Below are 25048 nucleotides of genomic sequence, written 5' to 3'. Positions count from 1 at the left end.
TTCTTAGCATCTACCAGCCTATCATAGAATTAGTGCTTGTAAAATTTCCATCCATGGAAATGATCTAGTAAGCTAGGCCAGAAGATATAAATCCCTGTCCTTTGAGTAGAATTTAGAACAAGGATGGTTTGATCTGGGCTGTTCTTTGTTTTGTCATGCAGCAGATCACACCAGGCTATGCACGTAGCTACACAAGTGCTTGGCCACTAGGTACAGCCCAGCCCCAACGGTTCTGAAAAAATATCAAAAAATTATAGTTTGGAGGTATAACTCAGGTGGTAGTGCCAGACAATGGGTAAAAGCAAGCATCAGATAGTGATTCCAAATTCCAGTTTCAGACCAAAAAAAAGAAAGAATGACGAATTTTTGGGACTGGGAGTATGGCCTAGTAGTGAAGTGCTTACCTACCATGCATGAAGCTTTGAGTTCGATTCCTCAGTACCACACATAGAGGAAAAGTTGGAAGTGGTGCTATAGCTCAAGTGGTGGAGCCCTAGCCTTGAGAAATCCCAAGGACAATGTTCAGGCCCTAAGTTCAAGTCCCCGGGCTGGCAAAAAAGAAGAAGAGAAGGAGGTGGAAGAACAGGGGGAGGAAGAGGAGGAGGAGGAGAAGGAAGAGGATTATTTTCACTGATATCCAAGTTTCTCCTATCTCTCGTAATATCAGAAGACGAGGATACACTGGTTCTGCATTCTAGAGCAGAAAAAAAAAATTGCTGGAGCCCAAATATCTCTGCTCCATTGCCTATAATCTTAATATCCAGCCTGTTGCACTCATTTCTATTACCACCTAGTTACTAAGCAAACCTCTCAGTGTCTACAGAGAAGAAAGTTGAGAAATTCCTCTATCATTTTGACTTCCAGTCACAATATCATTTCCAGTTTTCTGGTAGGTAACTGGAGATAAGTCTCAAGGACTTCCCTGCCTAGGCTAGGTTCACACCATGATCCTGAGAAACTCCATGAGACTCTTATCTCCAATAAACTACTCAAAAAAGCCAAAAGTGGCACTGTGGCTCCAATGGTAGAATGCTTACTTTGAGCAAGAGAAGCTCAAGAATAGCACCCAGGCCCAGAGTTCAAGCCCCAGAGCTGGTCAACAACAACAACAACAACAAAAAAAAAATTGGGGGGCGGAGGGAGGGAAATGGGGACAAAGACATGAGAAAGAGTATCAATGTTTGTGAAGTAATGCACTTTCTATCTGGTGAATATAATGTAACCCTTATATTAATTACAATTAAAAAATCTACTAATGGTAGATCTTATTTTCATATGACAACAAAAAGCTGGAGACAATGGTAACTCCTTTCTTGGGGAAGGTACTCAAGTTTGGACTCTGGGCTATGGGCTTGCTAGGCAGATACTCTACAACTTGAACCATAACTCATCCCAGCTACTTCTTTCATTGGGGTCTACACTTTTCATTTTACTACAGTCTCCCCAATTCGCCAATATATTGTAACTGCTCCAATATGCTTGTTTAGCAGCTATTTAGGCAAAAAGTTTTTTCCATCAGAAGTACGTAAGGCAATCTCAATATCATGAATATTAAGTAAAGTATTTCAACTATTGTTGAAACATCCTATCTCAAATATACATCCACATTGAAAAAAAAAAGGAAGGAAACAGATTTTTATTTTCTTCTAAATCCTTTTCCATATTTTTTTATTTTTTTAAGTAAGTATGTATAACCTTCACAGTCAGAAAAATACAGCAGAAATTACAGGGCTGGTGGTACAAACCTAAAATCCCAGCACTTGGGAAAACTAAGGGAAGAAAACTGCAAAGCCAGCTAGCAGCACATAGTAAAACCGTTTCAAAAAAAAAAAAAGGAATAGGGCCGGGAGTTTGGCCTACTGGTTAAAGTGCTTGCCTAGCATGCATGAAGACCTGGGTTTGATTCCTCAGTACCACATACATAGAAAAAAAACGGAAGTGGTGCTGAGGCTCAAGTGGTAGACCTCTAGCCTTGAGAAAGTCCAAGGACAGTGCTCAGGCCCTGAGCTCAAGCCCAGGACTGGCAAAAAAAAAAAAAAAAAAAAAAAAAAAAAGGAATAGAGGGAGGAAGAAAGGAGGAAGGAAAAAGAGAAGAAAGGACAGAAAGAAAGAAATAATCCAAAATGTAGCACTGGCACAGGACAAACAGCATATGAACCATGTCTGTGGCAACTTCTAATGTCAAATAAACTCATTCAAAACCACATCATTTACTCAAAGCTAAAATTAAGTTGACTTGGCAGCAGCCATTCATTCTAACCCAACCTTGAGACTGAAGGTATCAATTAAGACTAAATAAATGTTAGCAAAGCAACCTTCCTAGTATTTAGGAACTTACTGTGAATGGGCTTCTGAGATGTAAATATTTCATTCTCTCCCTCAACTCAGGATTCTTCCATAGATTTTACAATCACTTACTAGAGAACCATCAAATTAACCAGAAAAAAGGACCCCTGCACAGGTAGCACCGCCTCACCACCCACTTACTTCTCCCCATCTTCCCCAGAGAATCACAATATGTGCTCCTTCCTTTTCACAGACAGGAACTGTAGTGTAAACCAGGCACTGGTGGCTCAAGCCTGTAATCTAGCAACTCTGACACTGGTGGCTCAAGCCTGTAATCTAGCAACTCTGAGATCTGAGGATCAAGGTTCAAAGCCAGCAGAGACAGGAAAGTCTGAGAGACTCATATCTAGTAAGCTACAAAAAGCCAAAAGTCAAACTGTGCCTAAGCAGCAGAGCATTAACCACAAAGGCAGAGCCAGGTCTCGAGTTCAAACCCTAGTACTAACCCACACGGACACACAAACATACATACACACAAATTACTTAATTGAGAATTCAGTATTATTCCCATGACTAACCATTGTATATCCATAAATACTGATAGAAATGTATTACTAATTGACATCATAATCCTTAGTAAATGCCAATTCCTTAGGGAATCTGTGACTTCAGGTCTAAGAATATTTTTCCCCTCATATCCATGACACAGTGCTATGCCGAGTAACCACAAATGAGGACAAGTAGCAACACAGATTAGTATTCAGGTTAATATACTCCTCTCTCTACTCCTGCACAACTAATTCAAAGAAACTTTTTTCTTTTATTTTCATTCCTCCTTCGATATTATCTATAAACTCTAGCTCTTTGGCTTTATTAAGATTACCAGTTAAGTTTCCATGGGCCATTTCAACAGGCCATGAAAAAAAGGAAAACTAAATATTGCTGAGGAAAGCTAAAGGTGACACCTGATTACGAGGAAAGGGAAATAATATAGAGGAATGTGTTAATGTTTAGTATCTTCACGTAGCCCAGCAGGCCTCTCACACCTAAGAATTGGTTCTCGAACAAAACATGGATTCCTTAAATAACTGTTCCACAGAATTTGATATTAATTACCTTCTCTGCTAGAATTACAAATGTGTGTGTGTGTGTGTGTGTGTGTGTGTGTGTGTGTGTGTGTGTGTGTGTGTGGATTGGTACTTGAGGCTTTAACTCCAGGTATGGACCCTGTTTCTGACCTTCTTTAAAATAAAATTGTTGTTATTGTAAAGGTATTGTACAGAGGGGTTACAGTTACCTAAGTCAGGTAGAGAGTACATTTATTTTTGGACAGTTACCCCTTCCCTTGCTCTCTCACAGTTTTTTCTTCTCATCCCCACCCACAAGTTTTCAACAACACATGGTGCCTAGTGAGTGCCATGATGCATTTGCCTGAGCTGCTTTTATTTGCTCAAGGCTAGCACTCTACCATGTGAGCACACTGCTCCACTTCTGGCATTTTTGGTAGTTTACTGGACATAAAGAGTCTCACAGACTTTCCTGCCTGGGCTGGCTTCAAATAGTGAGCCCCAAATTTCAGCTTCCTGAGTAGCTCAGATTACAGGCATGAGCCACCAACTGCCTGGCCAAACACAGTTGTTTGTTTTTAACATTTTAGTTCACAAATGTGTAGAATTTTAATTACATTGTAGCCTTTACAGGCAGGCCAGGACATGAAACGTCACTTACAATATTGTCTCTATGGAAAAACAACTCCAAGAGATCAATCTGTAAATGAATTTTTGAAACACAATCTATTTTCAAGAAACCCAGGTCTTATTTCCCATACCAGAAGTTAACATGATATAGGGGGAAAAGAACTGGGATTTGGACATGAGGTCTGGACCTCAGTGTCCTTGGCCAAGAAACTTACTGTCTTGGAGCCTCAGTTTCCTTATCAATAAAATGGGAACAGTGAATTCTCTCTCAGGGTTTAAACAATGTAATACATAACCAAATCAGTTGACTTATAAACTAGCAATTACTTAATTCCAAATAAACATTAGTCCCTTTTTCTTTCTTTCTACCACTGCAGTCATCTTTTGTAATTTTATTTTTTTCCTTAAAAAAATTTTATAGAGGCCAGGAGTTTGGTCTAGTGGTAATGCTTGCCTAGCATGCACAAAGACCTAGGTTCGATTCCTTGGTACCAAATACATAGAAAAAAGCCAGAAGTGGTGCTGAGGCTCAGGTGGTAGAGTTCTAGCCTTGAGAAAGTCCACGGACAGTGCTCAGGCCCTGAGCTCAAGCCCAGGACTGGCACAAAAAAAAAAAAAATTTAGAGTACAGAGTGCAAGTCATTTATTACTTCATTAAATCCTCCATGGAACTTTAAAAGGTAGCTAGCTACCACTTAGTATCCCATTTTACAGATGAGGTGCAGGGGTTAACAGATTTACCTAAAACCAGACTGTGGTGTTTATCTTGGTTCTAATCCTAAACTGGGAGCAGTCCTAGCAGACTTAAAGCTGTGCACTATACTCTTCTCCTGCGTAAATGAAGGAGTGGAATTCAAGGAAGTCTATTTCACATGAGCTTATAATTCTACAGAGCTATCAGATGGCAAGAAGAACAAGAAAACTTCAAGTTAACTCTTGGACAAATAGGACGCAGGATCAGGACATAGTATAATCGACGGATGTACAACATCCCTGGTTTGCCTGTAAGGTTTCCAAGCCAGGCTCACGAAGGTGAGCTTTTGAACTTTTGGGCTTCTGAACTGTTACTTTCTTTGGGAAGATCAACTGAGTAACTTGGTCTCAGCTAGCTTCTAAAATCAAACCATGACTGGGGATAAGGCTCAAGAGGTAGAGTACCTTACTAGCAAGCATGAGACCTTGAATTAAAACTCCAGCACCACCAAAATTAAAAAAAGAAGAAAAGAAAAATTAAACCGGAAGTAACCAACAATGTTGCCTTTTTAAAAATTATGGATGTTGAAATTTGAAATAGTGTCCCAACAGCAAAAGTCTTAGGTGTTGGGCTGGGAGCACAGCTTAGTGGTAGAGTTCTCACACAGCATGTACAAAGCCCTGGTTAGACTGCTTAGTATTACACAGAAAAGTGACCAGAAGTGGCGCTGTGGCTCAAATAGCAGAGTGCTAGCATTGAGCAAAAGTGTCCAAGGACAGTGCCCAGGCCCTGAGTTCAAACCCCAGGACCAGACAAAAAAAAAGTCTTAGGTGTCTTTTGCTAACACTGGGAGCCATTCTGCTCAATAACTGGATTATGCAGTCTGTTTTACAATATTATAATTGAATTTGACTCCAGGCCATAATAAACACTTTGATCCATAAGTTAGAGCCACAAGCATCTCTTCATAGTGAAATAACAGCACTCAAGTTACAAAAAAAATTTTTTTTCATGAAGAGGCAGAGTTGAAAATGCTATTTTGTCATACATATGTGTCAAATGGTAAGGCTGCCAATTAAAATGCTTACAGAAAGGAATCTTTTATGGTTGCTATATTACAAAAAAAATCTGCCTTTAGGCTTTTCTTCTGGGTGTTTTTTTTAATCTTTTCAATAACTGCAAATACAATTTAGTGTAACTACATATGGGTAGACCACAGACTGGCTTGTAAACTTGCTGAAAAGTAAAAACAGAGAACAGCTGCTTCACCTCTAGACCAAACTGACCAAGATGTACGGACAGAAAAACCACTATAACACATTCCCAAAAATATTATTTGTGTTTGTGCCTTTTGCAGAGTGTATTTCATCTATTCTTTATGCAACATTAATAGATCAATTTAAACCAAGAGAAAGACTTGGATAGGAATACTGCCTTACATAACAAAACCCATCAAAAAATTTCCAGCCCTACCATCTTAGACAACTTATTCCCAGTTTGACAAAAAGAAAACTTTAGGTAGAATTGAGAAAATCACATTGTAATAAATATCCATTAATCTATCTAGGTGGTTACTTAAAATATATGTGTTAGGGACAGTTAACAAAGCATCTACACACTAACTGTAATCTTATAACTAGCCAGTTCAATCCTTGTGTGTGTGTGTGTGTGTGTGTGTGTGTGTCTGTGTGTGTGATGGGCTTAAACTCAGGGCCTAGATGCTATCCCTGAGCTCTTTTGCTCAAGGCTAATTCTCTATCACTTTGAGCCACAGAGCCACTTCAGGTTTCTGAGTGGTTAATTGGAGATAAGAGTCTCACAGGGACATTGCTGAGTCAGCTGGCTTCAAACTACAATCCTTAAATCTCAGCCTCCTGAGTAGCTAGGATTATGGGTCTGAGCCACTGACCCTCAGCTCAGTTCAATCCTTATTAAACATCAAGTTCACTCCTAATGGCATACTGAAGAACAGCATTATGCTTTATTCAGTTTATAAATGGAAACTCTCTCAAGCTGAGTTTAAGTGGAAGATTTTACAGCAAAAGAAAATGTGGCAAGTCTTGATTATTGAATTTGATTTTAACATGAACTTCTAACTTAGCGAGCAAGTTTGGCCTAGTGGTAGAATGCTTGCCTAGCATGCATGAAGACCCAGGTTCAACATCTTGGTACCACATACATAGAAAAAAGCCAGAAGTAGCACCATGGCTCAAGTGATAGAGCACTAGCCTTAAGAAAGCCCAAGGACAGTGCCCACAGTGCCTGAGTTCAAGCCCCAGGACTGGCAAAAAAAAAAAAAAGAGTCAACAGCCTAGAACATCAGTTGGTCTAGTACAGTGAACTAGTGATTGTGAATAAGGATGGTATAATAGCACCAAGGGTCAGTAATAGCATTAACTGCGTTGTTGGAGTCAATGTGTGAGCCCCAGATTATAGCCATTCTATGAAGGGACAAATCCACCTTAGATGTGGACGTGCTGTATGTTCTCAGAAGTGAGACACTCTGGAGTCTGTTGATAAAACATCCAGTGTCTCCATGAGCTAGTCCAGACTTCACTGTAGGCTCACAAGGTAGGGCAGGGTAAGAACAGGATTCTGACTTTGGCTTCTTCACTGTCAAAGGAATGTGCTTTAGAAGTGTTCTCATTTTTAAAATGGGAGTGTTGTATTAGAACATCTCTCAGGCCTATTTACAACACTATAATCTATGTCTCTATAAAGGGCCAGACAAGTAAATATTTTTAGGCCATATGGTCACTGTCACAACTTCTCAACTCTGTCACTGTAACTGTGAAAGGAACCATACAAAATAATAAATTAATGGGCATGGCTGTGTCCCAATAGAACTTTATGGACAATAAAATGTTAATTTTGTAAAAGCTCATTTTTTTTTCTTTTTTCAAATAATAAAAAAGTTTAAACAGGGTGTGGAGTTTGGCCTAGTAGTAGAGTGCTTACCTAGAGTGCACAAAGACTGTATTTAATTCTCGGTACCATATATATAGAAAAAGCCAGAAGTGGTACTGTGGTTCAAATGGTAGATCTCTAGCCTTGAAAACGCCCAAGGATAATGCTCAAGCCCTGAGGACTGGAGAAAGAAAGAAAGAGAGAGAGAGAGAGAGAGAGAGAGAGAGAGAGAGAGAGAGAGAGAGAGAGAGAGAGAAGGAAGGAAGGAAGGAAGGAAGGAAGGAAGGAAGGAAAGAAAGAAAGAAAGAAAGAAAGAAAGAAAGAAAGAAAGAAAGAAAGAAAGAAAGAAAGAAAGAAAGAGGGAGGGAGGGAGAGAGGAAGAGAGAGAAGGAGAGAGAGAGAGGGAGGGAGAGAGAGAGAGAAAGAAACAAAGAGAAAGAAAGGACAGAAACTTTAACACAGATCTAATGGAGAGGAGGAGATCTAGAAGGTTTCAGAGAAACAAGATGTTGAAATCAGAGATACTTAAGGGAAATTTACCGGGCAGTAACGGATGGCAGGAAGAGATTAGAAGATAAGCCTTAGACTGGTGGAGGTTTTGAGTAAGAAAAAGAAGAGGGAAGCAAAGATCAACAAAACATGACTTGAAACAAAAGAAAAGGGAAAAAAATGATTTATCTTAAGCATAATTTTGAAACTGCCAATTTGAAGACAAGAAGGGGACAAAAAGAAAAGCTTTACATTCTCCTTCCCCAGTGCCATTAGAAAAGTATAACAAAAAAGTTAGCAAAAGCTAACAGAGGAATCCGCCTTTTTATGGAGGCTTCAGAACAGCCCAAGTTGGAGCCTCAGTTTTCTGGTTCATGTTTTCTGGTTCATGTCAAGAATGTAACACTCAAGTTTGGGTTTCAGAGATGCTGAGAGATTATGTCAATTTTGGAGATGACGCTTACTTGTTTATTTATAGTTCCTTTTACTATAGAGCCTTGTAAAATTAAGAGTATCTGGTTTACAACAACAAATTATTGTCTTTCGAATTTTAAAAATCACTCTGTTGACTGTGACTCAGAATTTTTATCTGTCTTTTCTTGCTCAGACAGAAGAGAAAAATACTTCAGTGATGCAAATGCAACCAGTGATATATTATTACTGCATAAAATAGAACATGTGTTCTGAGTTACTAAAATTAGTAATCATGATTAATAATAAAAAAAAACTATGTGACCAATGGTTCAGGAGCTATCAAGTAACACTAACAGTACTTAGTAATAGTACTTGGTAAAATAACATAACTTGTAAATCTGACATTGCTGAAAATATAAGCATGGCTGCCTCAACATTTGTTGTTACATAAGTGATCCCACTGAATGGGGGTCCTAGATGCTTCTAGAATTTGAATTTAGAAGCTGAATGGGGACACAAACAAACACCAGTAGTTCTAATTCCTACAACAGTTAGATAAGAAACTAGAACACATCCAGGTGCAGTGGCTCACGACTGTAATCCTAGCTATTCAGGAGGCTGAGATCTGAGGATCTTGGTTCAAAGCCAGCCCGGGCACTAAAGACCATAAGACACTTATCTCCAATTAACCACTAGAAAACTGGAAGTGGCTCAAGGGGTAGGGCAGTAGCCTTCAACTGAACAGCTTGAACTCTGGGCCTGAGCGCTGTCCCTGAGCTGTCCAGAGTTCAAGCCCCATGACCCTGACAAAAAAAAAAAAAAGGAAAAAGAAAGAAACTGGAACACAGAACAGGGTGATTAATTTCAACTCAGCAGCTTGAGAAGAATGTCACAATAAGAGGGAAAGGGCAGCTCCAGACACGGGGAAGAAGAGAGCAACAAAGAGAAATCACAATTATACAAGTTTTATTAAAGAATTATTTTTGTAATTGTTCTAATTATTTATTACTGTTAATCTTATTGTGATTTACTTCTTAAACTTTTTCATATATATATATGTACTGTATATATGTACAGTATATTTGTGACTTAGTACTATCTTATTTTAGGGGATCCATTTTGCATCTTGGAACATACTTAGTATGAATACTCAAAAATGACACTGGGAGTCAGGTATTATCTTGAGTTTTGTTTTACAGTGTAGGATCATGAGAAGCAAGGATTAAGAAGTCAGGCTCCAATGACTATAATCCTAGCTACTTGGGAAGTCTGAAATGAAAAGGATCAAGGTTTGAGGCCAGCCTGGGCAGACAAGTAGTAACATATTCAGCTGAGAGCATAGTTCAAGTGGTAAAAAAAAAAAAATTTGCCTACTAAACCAAGGCCCTGGTTTCAATCCCTAGTATAATAACAACAACCACCCTCCCTTAAAAAAGGAAGGAGTTTCATGCCCAGTACTGTCAAAAAATAAAAATAAAAAAGATGATAGTTATCTTTAATCAAGGGAAACTGGCAATCAAAGGTTCAGACATCTAAAATTCTGAGTGATATTTTCCCCACAGTTGGTAAAACTGTATATTCCACAACATATGGAATTCTACTGAAAGCTTTCATTGGCATTTTGCCTTGCTGAGAAAAAGAAGCTATGCCTAGACATTTTTTTAAAAATCAACACTGCCTTTTCATTACCTTAACATTTAAAATGTCTTAAAAACCATGGGAAAAAGTATCAGCAATAAAATCTAATACAGATTGAGCTCTTAATTACACACGAGGAATCATTCTGATGAACTTATTTCATACAATCACTCCAGAACTCGGTATTATCTTGAGTTTTGTTTTACAGAGTGGAACCATAAGAAACAAGGATTAAAAATCCGATGCCAATAGCTCATGACTGTAATCCTAGCTACATGGGAGGCTGACATGCGAGGGATCATGGTTCAAGGCCAGCCTTGGCAGAAAAGTTTACAAGACCCTTTTTCAACTCATAGCTGAGCTCAGTGTTATACATCTGTTATTCCAAAATATGTAGGGGGCTGCCACTGGGAGGATCAAAGATCCAAAGTAACAGGAGCAAAAAAGTCCAGGAGCCTCCGCCTCCACAGAGGGAAGCTGAATGCAATGGTATGCACCTGTAATCCCAATGACAATGAGAAGCCTAACATAGGAGGACTGCCCTTGGTGAGAAGCAAGACTCTATCCTAAAAAAATAATAATAATAATAATAACCACTGAAACATGATTCAGTGGGTAGAGCAGCGGTCTAGCAGGCAAGAGGCTCTGAATCCAAACCCTAGTATCATCAAACCAACCAATAAATCCATAGAAATAGGGATAAAGTATCTTCCCCAGGGATACCATTCTTCAAGATGTCATTGGTGGGATCTGAACCTCATGGGTATCTCTAACCCATTAAACTCCAGTACCTCATCAGATTCTTATTATATTTCTATGCTTATTTATCTGGCATCTATATTTAAAGACTAATTTTGGTATTTGTTAACCCATACTAGATACATTTTATCAAAGCGGACTATTTTCTTCATTTGCAAAGGATCAAAAGGAAGAATTCCAAGTCCATGTTTTATTTGTATTTAAACTTATGTATTCTCTATAATTCTGTATTGGGTTGGGCAGGATTGTCCCTATATACACATAGTGTGTGTATAGTCTACATATGAAATGAATTTTAGCTGTTTTCCTAATTGGCAGTTAAAGAATATATACTGTATTCTTTGAAAGAACTCTAAAACAGTTTTTGAGAGGGAAGTAGCAAAATGGTCTTTCTTTAATTTTTCACTCCATATACCTCAAGTACTATGCACTACACAATAGGATGTATACTAAAAATTCAGAAGTAAACACAGTAGAATCAATATTTGATAAAGAAGGTAAAGAAATGTTAACCATACCAATAATTACAAGTATGAAATAATAATAAAGGAAAAATGCACATAGTATATATGAGTTGAAAGGTAGTTCAGGAAAACATTCAAAAAAGAAAAAAGCACAGTTGAGATAGGCACAGTGGCTCATGCCTGTAATTCTAGCTACGAAGGAGGCTGAGATCTGAGGATCATGGTTCAAAGCCAGCCCAGGCACTAAAATCCAAGAAACTCTTATCTCCAATTAACCACTAGAAAATTGGAAGTGGTTGTGGCTCCAGGGTTATTAGTGACGTAGCCTTGAGCTGAAGAGCTCAAACACGGCACCCAGGCCCAAAGTTTAAGCCCCACAACCGACAAAAAAAAAAAAAAAGCACTGTTGGAGCTCAAGTGGTAGAATGCCAGCCAATGAGCAAAAGCTTCAGATACAAATCCCAGATATAAATCCCAGTCTCAGGAAAAAAGAAAAATATGGACGGGTTAATAGGATTGGAAGATCAGAAGAAAATACCCAACTAGAAAAGAGAAGTACAGGCAGAGGGAGCAGAACAAAGACATGCCCACAGGAAGCATTGTGCTTTTGAAGAAAGGAAAAGCCAGTGAGACTGTACCGCAGGCAGAGAGCAGTTGATGGCAATGCTTGAAGGTCTTTTGGACTTTTGGAGCCAACGACAGTTGCTCTCTACCTGCTGCTCGCCTACTATGTGCCTGCCACTGTTCCAACATCAGCAGCACTTGACATTTTCAAGGTTAATATGAAGAAAGAAACTGCTGTATTTACTGTACTGACATACAATCCTTTCAGAGGAATAACTTCAATTCTACAACTTTTTCATTGCAGGAATATAAGTGACTAAATCGATTATTATATCCATCCATATTTTTAGCAACTTGAGACTAGAATCTATGCCTTGTTTACTCTTGTGTTGTTTGTATCATGCAACCATGTGCATAGATAAAGTTTGATAAATAAGTTTACTCTTTGGGAAAAAGAATTGTAGAATGAGAAATGTAAGTGTTGCTGGCATGGATTTTTTTGTTTTCTAAATAAGTATCATCATACTTTCATATATCTTTATTTTAATTGCATGAACAAAATTGTGCTATCTACCAAGTAGATAAAAATGAGCCAGTTCCCCAGAATTGGGGTGGAAAACAAAGAGAAAACCCAAAAGAAACACTTGGGAAGGTAAATAATAGGTCTTCAACTTAGCTCTAACAACAAATGTGCCATTTCTTTCTTCACAGAGAACTTACTTGTGAGAATAACTTAAACCTTATTTCAAAAGAGGAATGACTTTAACTTGGCTTGTGGCCAGTTGTTGTAAGAACTGAGTGAAATTCAGCCACTTTCCCCTCAGAAGTCAGTTAACTGGAATTTTTATCAGTGGGAAATTGTCTAAGGGCCAAAAGACTCTATTTTTTGCTTTAGTTTTAAGATTCCTTATCCTCTATACCTGCACACCACACTTATATAACTAGTCTACTGAGCTGGCTATGAGAGAAGGAAAAAAGAATGGGTTGGATTCTAAAAGTCAAATATATTCAACCAATGCAATACATGTTATGTATGAATTTTTGTTTCTCTTGATGACTATGTAGGCTTTGGAATATAGCAATATTTGAAGATAGGACAGGACAATCACCACGCTTTCAATAGGCAAAAGATAAGGAGTTTTTTTCCTCTTCATCAAGAAATAACCTATAATGACCTCCTGAAATACCAGGTATCAAGTGCTCTGAGCAAGGGACTATGAGAAGCACAGTGCTGATTGGGAATAAAACCCAGTCCTGCCTTCAATAAACCAATAATCTAAAGAGAGTAGTGAGGGAAGGGAAGAGAAACTGCCATCAAATAAATCACCCCAGGACTGATAACCCAATGCAAAAAAATACACGATACACAATTTTTCTATATCTAATTATACAAATAGTCTTTTTCTCAATAGTCTATCATCTCTACTACTGCACACAATGTACACACTCCAAGAAGTTTAAGCAATGATTATCTGACTTGATGTCATCACAAGAGTATCAAGATAAGCTGGGTCCAGGTGTCTCACACCTATAATCCTAAACTACTTCGGAGGCTATGACTGGAAGGATCACAGTCTGAGGCCAGCCCAGACTGAAGAGTTCATAAGACTCCTTCTCAACTTATACCTAGGTACAGTGGTACACAACTAACATTCCAAGCTATGTGGGAGGTTGAGATTGGGAGGATCATGGTTCTAGCACAGCCTATGCAGAAAAGTCAATGAGATGCTGTCTCCGTGGAGGGAAGTCACATAGAATGGAATGTCTCTATACCCTACAACAGTGGGAAAGCTATAGTAGGTGGACTGCAGCTCAGGCACATACCCAGGTAGGAAGCAAGACCCTATCTCAAAGATAATCAGCAAGCTTGGTGCCAAAGGCTCTTTATCAGCAACTGTATCTACTCATGATGCTGAGATCTGGAGAATCATCATTGGATGCCAGTCCAGATGAGAAAAGTCTGTAGGATTATGTAAACATCAAAAGAGCTGACAGGGAGTTTAGCCTAGTGGTAGAGTGCTTGCCTAGCATGCACAAAGACCCAGGTTTGATTCCTCCGTACCACATACCTAGTGGTAGAGCTCTAGCCTTAAGAAAGTGCAAGGACTGGCAAAAAAAAAAAAAAATTGAAAGAGCTGGGCTGGAGGTTTGGCTCAAGTGGTAGAGCACTAGCTGAGCAAAGTAAGCAATCTGAGTGAGTACAAGGCCTGTGTTACAACCCTAGAGCTGCCAAAGGGAGGGGGGAAGAATGTCAAGATAACCTTTCAAGATCTTATTATTTTAATGTTCTTTCAGTCTACATTTAATGAAATAGTAGTTAGCTAACTAGACCATGACTCCTTAAATAGCAAATATTTGTATATTTAACTTAACGATGAAAAAGACAGGAATCTAGAGTGTGTGTATACAATTATATATATATATTGAGGGGGAAGGGGTTGGTCATAGGGCTTGAACTCAGGGCTTGGACATTGTCTCTGAGCTTTTGTCAACTCAAGGCTAGCACTCTACCACTTTGAGCCAAGGTTGCCTCTTCCAGTTTTCTGGTGTTAACTGGAGATAAGAGTCTCATGGACTTTCCTGCCTGTGCTAGTTTTGAAGGACAATCCTTGGATCTCGGCCTCCTGAGTGGCTAGGATTACAGGTATGAGCCACTGGCACTGAGCTAAATATATATATATATATATATATATATATATATGCCAGTTGTGGGGCTTGAATTCAGGGCCTGAGCACTGTCCTTGGACTTTTCTCAAGGCTAGAGCTGTACCCTTGAGCCACAGCACCATTTCCAGCTTTTTTTATGCATGTGGTACCAAGGAATCGAACCCAGGTCTTCATGCATGCTAGGCAAGCACTCTACCACTCTGTCAAAATCCCGGCCCCTAAATTTATATTTTTATCCAAATATAAATATATTTGGAGTAGGAAGAAAAGGTGACCAAGAGTGAGGGAAAGATGAATTAAGCTCAGATATAGTGAAAAAAGTTGACAAAGATTGATAGAACAGGAAATAGCACTGTGGATCCAGGCATAAGGCAGTAGCCTTGAGTTGAAGAGCTCAGGGACAAGGCCCAGGCCCAGAGTTCAAGTCCCATGACCGACCAAAAAAAAAAAATCATAACTAAAGATCTTCTAAATTTTCAAAAGTGAAAATGTAATTTTTAAGCCAGGCATGGTGACACACACTGTAATTCTAGTACTGCAGAGGCTGAGGGAAAGCATCTATAGTTTCAAGCCAGCCTGAATAAAAGTTGGGGGAAAAAAAGGGGGCAGTAACAAGAAAAATTTTATTCTTCATACAGACACTAGTAGCTCACATTTGTAATCCTGGTTTCAGCCAGAAAGCAAAAAAAAAAAAAAAAGGAGGAGAAGGAAAGAAACAAGGAAAGATCAACTTTATAATACCTTTGTCTCCTGCCATATGGCTCAAGGAAATAAAAGATACTTGATGAAGATGACTCATAGTATAAAGCTGCACTCTAATAGAAAGGCTCCAAATAAAATATCAACACCTGGTCTAAATCCTTAAATTTTTAAAAGGCACTCCCAAAAAGAGAATGCAAAATCCAAATGCCAGATAGGAGTCACAGACTCATACATTATGAATTTAGTAAGTGGCCTGCATAGTTGAAATAACTCTGAAACAGAGAAATCACCACTCAAAATAGCCTGAACACTTTAGTTATCTCAAACAATGGGCTGTTAGCCAGCCATTCCTCACTCTTAGCATATACTCTATTTAATGTCCAAATCCCTTATAAATTTGATGAGATTTAAAATTTGGTTTGCCCAGATGTTTCCAAGCTGGTGGTGCGAAATACTGGCTGTCCAATAATTCCTAATTAATGTTATGCATATATTTATTCAATTTTAAAATGTGTACTGCAAATCTATGACCACAATCAACATGGTACGTGTCACAAGGAACTTACAACCTCACTGCAGAAGACATGCCAAACAAGTATGGTAAGTAGCACATGCAAACATGCTCTAGTGACTGGGAAAAATGGACATGACAGGATAGTCTCATCTTGTTTCGTATGGGGTTCCAGAAATTTTGTTAAATGATTATCCTCTCCATGATACATATAAAACATTTTATACCCATACAAATGATCAGTAACTAAATATGTAATGAAATAACCAAGCTGCTTTACTCTTAAACAAACATACAAGAAATACTAAAATCTAAATGAGTTCTATGTCCATAAGTAATTTTTTTTCTACTGCTTGCCTTATTCCATGCCTACAACAGAAGGGGAAGCAAAGCAAACTATCGATGACTCCTACTTTGTCCTACTTAGTGATGTTGTGATGTTCCAGCTTCAAGGGACCTTGAGACCAGGAGGATCATGGTCCCAGACCTGCCTGGGGAAATGTTTGCAAGACTCCACCTCAGAGGAAAGAAGCTAGGCATGTGGGTATGCACCTGTCACCCAGATACAGAGGGAAGCATTGAATTAAATAGCCAAAGTATGGTCCAGGTGCACTGCAGAGGCAATAAGCAAGACCTGAATATCTCAAAAATGAGCAGTCAAAAAATGGTTGCAAGCAAGTTTCAGTGATAAAAGGCCTGCCAAGTTGAAACTCTAACACCACCAAAAAAAAGTGTGCGTGTGTGTGTGTGTGTGTGTGTGTGTGTGTGTGTTCCTTATTTGCTTTTTCAAGCTTATGCTTTTGGGGGGTGATTTGTATCTATTTCTTTTCTTTTAAGAGGAGGGGAATCAGGAAAAGAGAAGGAAGAGAAAGGAGGAAGAAGAGGACACAAAGGAGAAAAAGAAGAGAGGTAGAAAAATGGAGGTTAGTGGATTAGGGGAGGGGAATGAGGAAGGAAGGAAGGAAGGATATAAAAAGGAGGAAGGGAGAGAGAGAGGGAAGTTGGTTGGGACAGGCAACAGAAATGCTGTGAAACTGATGTACATCTATGAAACAAGTCTACTTCCACATCATTGTTACAGGCCCTTCAGACAGGCTCTGTTGCCAGTCCCAGGGCAAATGGGGACTTTATGACTAATAACAGTTTTGTTCTTTCTGAGTCAAAGTAGAGGACCTTCTCTGATATTTAGCAATTGTGGCTCAAAGATGGAAATCCATTTTTCTACCAAGGGCCATTTGGGTATTTATAACATCATTTGCAGACCATACAAAATTATCAATGCAGAGAAATGGCCAGAGGAAGCCACAAGAAGCATTTGAGAAACACAAATATTTGTCCCATCATGTATCAAATGATTTTATGGGCCTCATGTGGTCCAAAAGCCAGATGCTCCCCACCACTGGAGTGAAAAAGGAGGAGAATCTGGATTAAGAGAGCCAGAGGCCAGGAGTTTGGCCTAGTGGTAAAGTGCTTGCCTAGCATGCACGAAGACCTGGGTTCAATAATACCACATACACAGAAAAGCCAGAAGTGGTGGTGTGGCTCAAGTGGTAGAGTACTAGCCTTAGGGAAAGCCCAAAGACAGTGCTCAAACCCTGAGTTCAAATCCCAGGATTGCCAAAAAAAAGAAAAGAGAGAGAGAGAGCCTGAATTTGAGTCCAATCTAATTAGCTATACAGAGGCTATTTAATTTCTCTAAACTGCAGTCTCCTCATCTATAAAATAGAAACCCCACAACAGTTACCCTACAGAACTGCTTTAAAGTCATCAACATGGCAGTCTTCCATGAACTATAAAAGGTGATACAAATATACTAATTTTTTGCTTAATACATTAAGTATACAATTTTGAAAATTAGAAAACAAAATAGAAAAATGAAACTATGTCCTTGTTGGAAAAAACATATGGAACTGCAGCTTTATGTGAAATAAACGCATCCTACAAAGATAAAAATATCAGGAAATATAGAAAAGTATTTTAAAAATCTGTCATTTTTTGTTATTTATTTTTAACTAAAATAATCTAATATCAGTCAAAAGAAATGAAAGCAAAAAGTAACTTCAGTTTAAAACTGATCATTACAAAGTGACCAAATTAGTTGCTAAACTCTCTTTTAAGAGAACACCCTTTCCCATCTATCAGCCCAAAGTGAAGACAATGCTACTATTTGTCTCAGCACTGGTCCCAAGAGCCTAAGATATATGGGTGAGGCCCATAAAAGTCTGGCCACAAAAACTCCCCAAATAAATCTTTCATGAGCCCAGGGAATAGTTAAAACACTTGTCTTCAGATGCTATGTGAAAAGCAAAGTATCTGAAGCCCCATTAATAAAACTGACATGACTGTCATAGACATACATCAAAGACTGACAGTTTTCTATAGGCCACCTCAATGAGAAAAGAAAATATATAGACAATGCTGTATATACATTGAGCAGTCAAAGATTTCTAACTTCTTACACTGCTTACTGAAGCCTATTCTTCTTGGAACTTCTGTGTACTTTCTATGTTCCAACTCCCACTTTCCCTCCCCCCACCACCCATGCTTTATTATTGTATAGAACTTGCTCTCTGTGTTTGAAGTTGCCTTTCTTCATACAATGGAGTATAATTTAGCATTTTTAAAAAGGAATGAAATTTGATCCATGAATGATTTGATGATCTGATCCATAAAGCACTATGCTACAGGCAAGACATATCTATATACTTGTATGAAATGACATTTATATGAAATGTCCAGAACAGGCAAATTCACAGAAGAAGTAGATTGCTGGCTTCCAGACTGGGGTAAGAGGAAGAAAGGAGAACAAGGAATAACTGCTAATGAGTATGGGGTTTCTTTTGGAAGAGTCAAAAATGTCCTAAAATTAGACTGTAGTGATGATTGCACAACCTTGTAAACATATCCAAAAATAATGATCTCTATATTTTAAATGAGTGTATTATATGGTATATGAATTATTTCTCAATAAAACTGTTCCAAAAATGGTGTTATTCATGTATTTATATATATACATATATAATTCAACAGAGATGTTAAAAGTACCTGCCTTGTAAGTGAATAAATGGCCATGCTCTAACAATTGAAAAACTCATCTTCACCTACTAACTTTCTGTGTCTTTTGTTTTTCTTGGGGGGGGGGGGTAGGGCTGAATTCAAGGTCTAGGCCATGTCCCTGAGCTTTTTCACTCAAGGCTAGTACTCTACCACTTTGAATCACAGTTTCACTTTCAGTTTGTGGGGACAGTTAATTGGAGATAAAGAGTTTCACAGATTTTGCTGCATCAAAGCCTGACTCATCTAGTAACTTTTAATTTTACAAATATCCAAAAGCCATATAGGCCAAGAATGTAAAACAATAAATGGTAAATGAAGTAGTTGGGCTCAAGAATGGCCCACCAGTCAAAATGTACATTTTTTAATCCCCAAAAAATTTAATTTGGGAGCCAGGCACTGGTGGCTCACACCTATAATCCTAGCTTCTCAGGAAGCTGAGATCTGAGGATCACAGTTCAAAGCCAGCCTGGGCAGAAAAGTCCATGAGACTCTTATCTTCAATTAGCCACCCGAATATGGGAAGTGGAGCTATAGTTCAAACTAGCAGAGCGCTAGCCCTGAGCAAAATAGCTAAAGGACAGTGTTCAAGACAGAGTTGATGCCCCATTTCTGACCCCCCCAAAAAAATTAATTTTTCACTTACATGTAAATAATCTGAAAAAAATCTCTGAAGAGAAATATTAGAATAAGGATATAGCTTCCAGACATTGTTTTTAAGGGGGAAGTTTGAACTCAGGGCTTCATCTTGTTAGGTAAGTGCTCTACCACTTAAGGCAAACCCAAAGCCCTTTTATAAATTTTTCAGACAGGTATTGGATTTTATTTTACTTTTTTTTTTTTTTTTTTTTGGCCAGTCCTGGGCGGGCTTTAGCTCAGGGCCTGAGCATTGGCCTTGGACTTTCTCAAGGCTAGAGCTCTACCACCTGAGCCTCAGCACCACTTCTGGCTTTTTTTTTCTATGTATGTGTACCAAGGAATCGAACCCGGGTTTTTGTGCATGCTAGGCATGCACTCAACCACTAGGCCAAACTCCAGGCCCCTAGGTATCAGATTTTACCTGAGGCTAGCCTTAGCTAGTGATCCTTCTACCCATTTCCTGTAGTTGTGTAGCACCACTCCTGATTTGTCTATTGAGATAGTTCTCAAGAACTTTTTTGCCTGGCCGACAAACTACAGTCTTCCTGACCTCCACAATTTGAGAAGCAAAGATCGTAGGTATATACCATACCACCTGACAAATTTCAGTCTGCTCAAAAGTCAGTCTTTATTTTATAGTAATACCATATACTTCTTGCCAACAAGGTGAGCATTCCATTATAGAGAGATATTATGTCTTCTGCTAGATTACTGGTTAATTCCTTCTCTACTTTCCTTGCATCATCTAAGACCTTCATCTTCTTTATAATCAACCAACTTATAAGGCCTTTTCATTTCTCATCCGACCCACAGTTCCTTTTTCTCCAGCAATATTTACTGAGCCATCTGTGACTCAATGTAGAGGTTAGGAACTGGAAAATTATATACATATATAAGTTATACATGAATTACATACACATATAAATTATATGCATATAATTTACATATGTAATATATTATTTATATACATTACATATTTATATGTACCACCAATGCCCAGCTCATCTAGTAACTTTTAATTTTACAAATATCCAGAAGTCATGTAGGCCAAGAATGCTAAATAATAAATGGTAAATGAAGTAGCTAACCAGTCAAAATGTACATTTACTCACCGCTAGGCCCTGGCTTTCAAATATACATATAAAGGCCTGCTCTCTAGACAGAAACTTGAGGCACATATGGGAACCATATATTCAAATACCACAACTGGCACTGAGAAATCAAAGCAAAAGCTAGATCTTCTGGCCTCCCCAGAGCCAAACCCACAGTTTGCTCACACACCATTCTCATGCTCCCCCTCCCACTCTCTTTGTTCATCTAGATGGATGAGGCCTTCTGTTAAACTGCCCATATGCCATGCACTGACTTCATCTCTAATTTCTCTCAACTTTCCTCCTGAGTTACAATCAAGACAACCTGGAGCGACTTAAAAGAACCTCCATTCATGACTCAATACAATCCTGTCTACTCTCTCTACCTAATTCATATGGAATTCGAATTTCAAATTCCTTCTTTTGAATGTGGTGGAAAGTTTGTAACTAGATGTGATTTTTTTCAGCCTCTGATTGTCCTTACTTCTTTTCAATTTGTCTCCATGTCTATTACAGGATATTCTATTTGAGCATGTTTATGACAATCACTATGGAGCCTCCTAAAAATACAAAGGCCTTCATCTCACCCCTGGAGAGCTCTCCAGTATGTCTGGGGTAGGAGCTGGACATTTTTATATCTGAAAAGCCCTACTGGTGATTCTCATGCATACTTTGAGAACCATTAATTCATTACAATGCTCTTCATGCAGTACTCATTCAATGCTTATTAATTCAGAGCATAGAAGTTCATGAATAACTTTTTTCTTACTAGCCTAACCAGATATCAACCCCTTGACTGTATTATCTGTACTCCAAGTGCAACATGTGGTTTTAAGATTTCATTTCCTGAAGTACAACATAGAAACTCTGTTACCTTGTCTCTTTACATTGTTTCCTACTTGGCAAGAAAAATGGAGGCTTGGAATGCAGCCATGTTAGAGAGCACTACATAAGAATGTACTCTGAAATCAGATTAAAATTAATTTTAAAGAGAATGAGAACAATGTAAAATCAGACATTCTGAATGAACAGTATTCTTACTGAATAAATTCTTACTGAATCTCTACAGAAGAACAAGAATTTAGTATGGGGCATTTCCCTGTCCTCTAGGCTTCCTACCTAATTCTTTCTCCATTTTTCCTGCTATCCAAAGTCTAGGCCTTCCTGAACTGCTCTAGTCTCCTGAACTGCTAAACAGTCCAGACCCACCCCTCTCCTCAAAAAAAAAAAAAAAAAAAACAAACTCAAGGAGACATTCAACTGCTGAAGTGCCTCTCTAAGTCCACTACTGTAATGAGATAAATAGTGTAAGCGCCACCCAGACCCACAGTCAGTTACCTCCCAACTACCTAACACACACTGTTTACACAGCTCTGTAAGGGAGAGGCATAAACTTTTTCCAGGGTTGTTCATCATAAGCAACATTGCTCTGAGTCACCCCCCCAGAGTGGACAAGTAAGTGACAGACATTAGCCAGAGGACTGTTATCAGACTGGTATCTCTTTCCCCATTTCAGAAGGTTTCACCTCCTGTAGCAATCACTTGTTATTTGTCACAACTGTGGCCTACAATGATCTATAGGGCTACTGACCACCAGGAAGTGTACCTGGGGAGGGGACACCCCAGCTTTCTTTCAGTCAGGGGGCTGGAAATCTTAGATTCCACAGGCCTCTCCTGGCAGCTCCATCTTGCTTCCTGCCAGAAGGAGGGGCGGAGGAGGAGGGCCCCCGAGTCAGGAAAGGCCCAGTGGGAGGAAACGGTTTGACAGAAGGTAAAGCCAGGTGGAAATCTACAGAGGAGGAAATAAATTGAAAGGCAGTAGTTCAAGAGAGAAGATAAACGGGCCTCCTGCATAAAGGTGTGAGAAAGAGGAGTGGATAGAGACCAGAGATAGGCATGATCAGTGGGGATAAAAGGATCTGAAATGGGACCAAGGGAAGAGGTGGGCCGGTTGGGGTCAGGCAGGTCTTGGAATGCCAGGTGGAAGAATCAGGAAGGAGCACAGTGGTGTTCAAACCAGAGTGTCTGGGAGGAATCCGTAAGAATACCCACTGTCTTACTCACAGGCCTAAAAAGGAATTGAGCGCAAGGTACACACCGTGGGGGACCACAGCCGGCCCAGGGGAGACTGCCTAACAATTATCATTAGTGGGCGCCTGCTACAGGCAAAATGCCACGCTAATACCTAGCGGAATCTTCACAACACACCCGGCAAGGCAGGCTTTATTATGATTGTCCCCATTTTATAGATGGAGAAACTGAGCCCCCCTTCCCTCTAGAAGCTCTGGGCTTTGCTCAAGGTCACAGGCGGGTTAATCAGCATTCGAATCCCTGTCATCTTGGCACAGAGATAGACGGACAGCCCGCGAATGGAAGCTGCTAGTCGGACCAGGACTCTGGGGACTGTCTCCCGCCCCCGGCCCCGCCCCCGGCCCCAGCGCCGGCCTCGGCCCCAGCCCCGACCCAGGCCTAGGCCCAGAGCGCTTACCCGGACGAGGTTGCTGACCGCCGCTTGCACCGCAGCCACCGGAGCGGTGAGGTCAGGAATGGCTTTGCCGTCCACCTCGCCCTCCTCGTGCATAATCACCAGGTGCGAGATCTGCTGCGCCACCGGCTCCAAGATGCTCTCAATCGTGCGTGTATGAAACACCGGCATCGCGGCGGCTTAGCGGGGCGGCGAACCGCGAGCGACCGAGAACAAGATCTGCGGGGAAAGGAATCCGTGGAGAGACAGACTCCCAGCAGCGACTACAGACTCCGGGCTTCCCTCGGCGTAACTAACCTCACGGGGCACCCCGCCCCTTCGTGTCCTGCGACCAATTGAATAGCTGATCAGACGGGAGCTGCTACTCCTATTGGTTCTTTTTCGAGAGGCCCCACCCCACCACCGCCGCACCGCCAAAGTCCCGCCCCGCCCTCATTCCCAAGGGAGGGGCCTGGGATTGGGGCTGCGCCGCAGGGATTGCAACCGGATTCCCGAGCCCTAGCGCTCGGCGCTCCTTATAAGGGCATGGTGGGAACGGAGCGGGCGGCGGGAGCTGGAAGGCCCCGCCCCCCGGAGCCGTCTCCCGCCTCAGATCTGCGTAGCTCCGCCCCTCCGCAGAATCACCTCAGCGGGGCGGAGTCTCCTCACCTCAGCCGCCGTGGGGTCTGAAGAGACTGTGCGGCCAAAGCTCCTCAACTTTTCTTTTCTCACAAGACTGTCAGAACACTCTTTCCATCTTCTCTTAGTAAAACATGAAAGCGTAAAAGACCCAAACGACAGAAATGCGCCGAGAAACGTGAGTGTCCCATTGATTAACACAGGCTGCTCCCCCTGCCCTCCTCAGGAATAAGCTGCATTCCCGCTGCGTGTGTAATTTTCTACTCCTTTGTCTATGCATTTCACTTATAAGTATGTATTTCCTAAGTAAAGGAGAGTAAACATTTTGGAAGAGCTTGGGAGGGCTTTTTCTTTCCTCATATAAAATAAAATTACCTTTTTATCGTTCACTTTAACTCATTCTTTTTAGTGGCTGCATCATATTCCATTGCACGGAATAAACTTTTTCTACAGCCATTTTCTCCAGTAATTGACCTACGTTGGATCCTACTTTTCATTATTAAAAAGGAAAAGAAAGAAAGAAAGAAATCCTTGGGGCTAGGAGTTTGGCCTAGTGGTAGAGTGCTTGCCTAGCATACAGAAGAGTGGTTCAATTCCTCCATACCATATACACAGACAAAGCCAGAAGAGGTGCTAGTAGAGCTCTAGCCTTGAGAAGCCCAAGAACAATGTTCAGGCCCTGAGTTCCAGCCAAGGACTGGCAAAAAAAAAAAAGAAAAGAAAAAAGAAATCCTAAAGCCAGGCCTGTAGCTCTGTAATCCTGGCTCTCTAAAAGTAGAGGCAGGAGAATCACTTGAGCCCCAAAATTTAAGACCAACATGGACCACATAGCAAGACTGTCTTCAAAACAAAACAAAACAAAACCAACCCTGCATAAACATTACTGTGTTTGTCTCTGTGTTGTTCACCTACAAGTGAAGTGAAAATATGAGTATGCATCTTTTACATGTAGGTAGGTGAAAACAAATTGCCTAATCTTCTCATAGCATGCTTTAAGACATCTTTTGCGGGTTGCTAACCTCAAGTTCTGTTTTGCCCAAACTTCCTCATTTTTTGGCAGAAGGATTTTTATTAATGTCTGCAAGCAAAAGATCATCAAATCCAATGAAAATATTTTCTAAAGATCCACATTTTAGGGTGGGGGGAGGGAAATGGGAACAAAAACATGAGAAGGGGTATCAATGTGTGTGAAGTAATGTTTCTTCTATCTGGCAAACATAACTGTAACCCCTCTATTAATTACAATTTTAAAAAGACCCAAATTTTGTAAGAAGCTAAAAGTGCATGTTGTCCTAACCAATTATTAAGGATATTTTTATCTGGTGTTATGAATTCTTTTCTCTCATTCCTGCTGTATATATTAATAAAT

At 40.0% G+C, this 25048-nt stretch overlaps 1 protein-coding gene across 2 annotated transcripts in view; it reads right to left on the bottom strand.

The window, feature by feature from the left end:
• Vcl (vinculin) overlaps window positions 1-23311 on the bottom strand; it is a 91145-nt gene extending 67834 nt beyond the window's left edge. For both annotated transcript variants that reach the window (XM_090346601.1, XM_090346602.1), the window contains exon 1: window positions 23065-23311. In XM_090346601.1, coding sequence (XP_090202727.1) covers window positions 23065-23232 — 168 coding nt within the window. In that variant the 5' untranslated portion in view covers window positions 23233-23311. The remainder of the gene's footprint in view (window positions 1-23064) is intronic.
• Window positions 23312-25048: the final 1737 nt, after the last annotated feature.

The sequence above is a fragment of the Megascapheus bottae genome, chromosome 15, assembly GCF_031878675.1.
Source record: "Megascapheus bottae isolate mThoBot1 chromosome 15, mThoBot2.hap1, whole genome shotgun sequence".
Lineage (NCBI taxonomy): Eukaryota > Metazoa > Chordata > Mammalia > Rodentia > Geomyidae > Megascapheus > Megascapheus bottae.
Note: the sequence above shows the minus strand (reverse complement) of the source record. Positions and strands in the feature narration are given on the sequence as shown.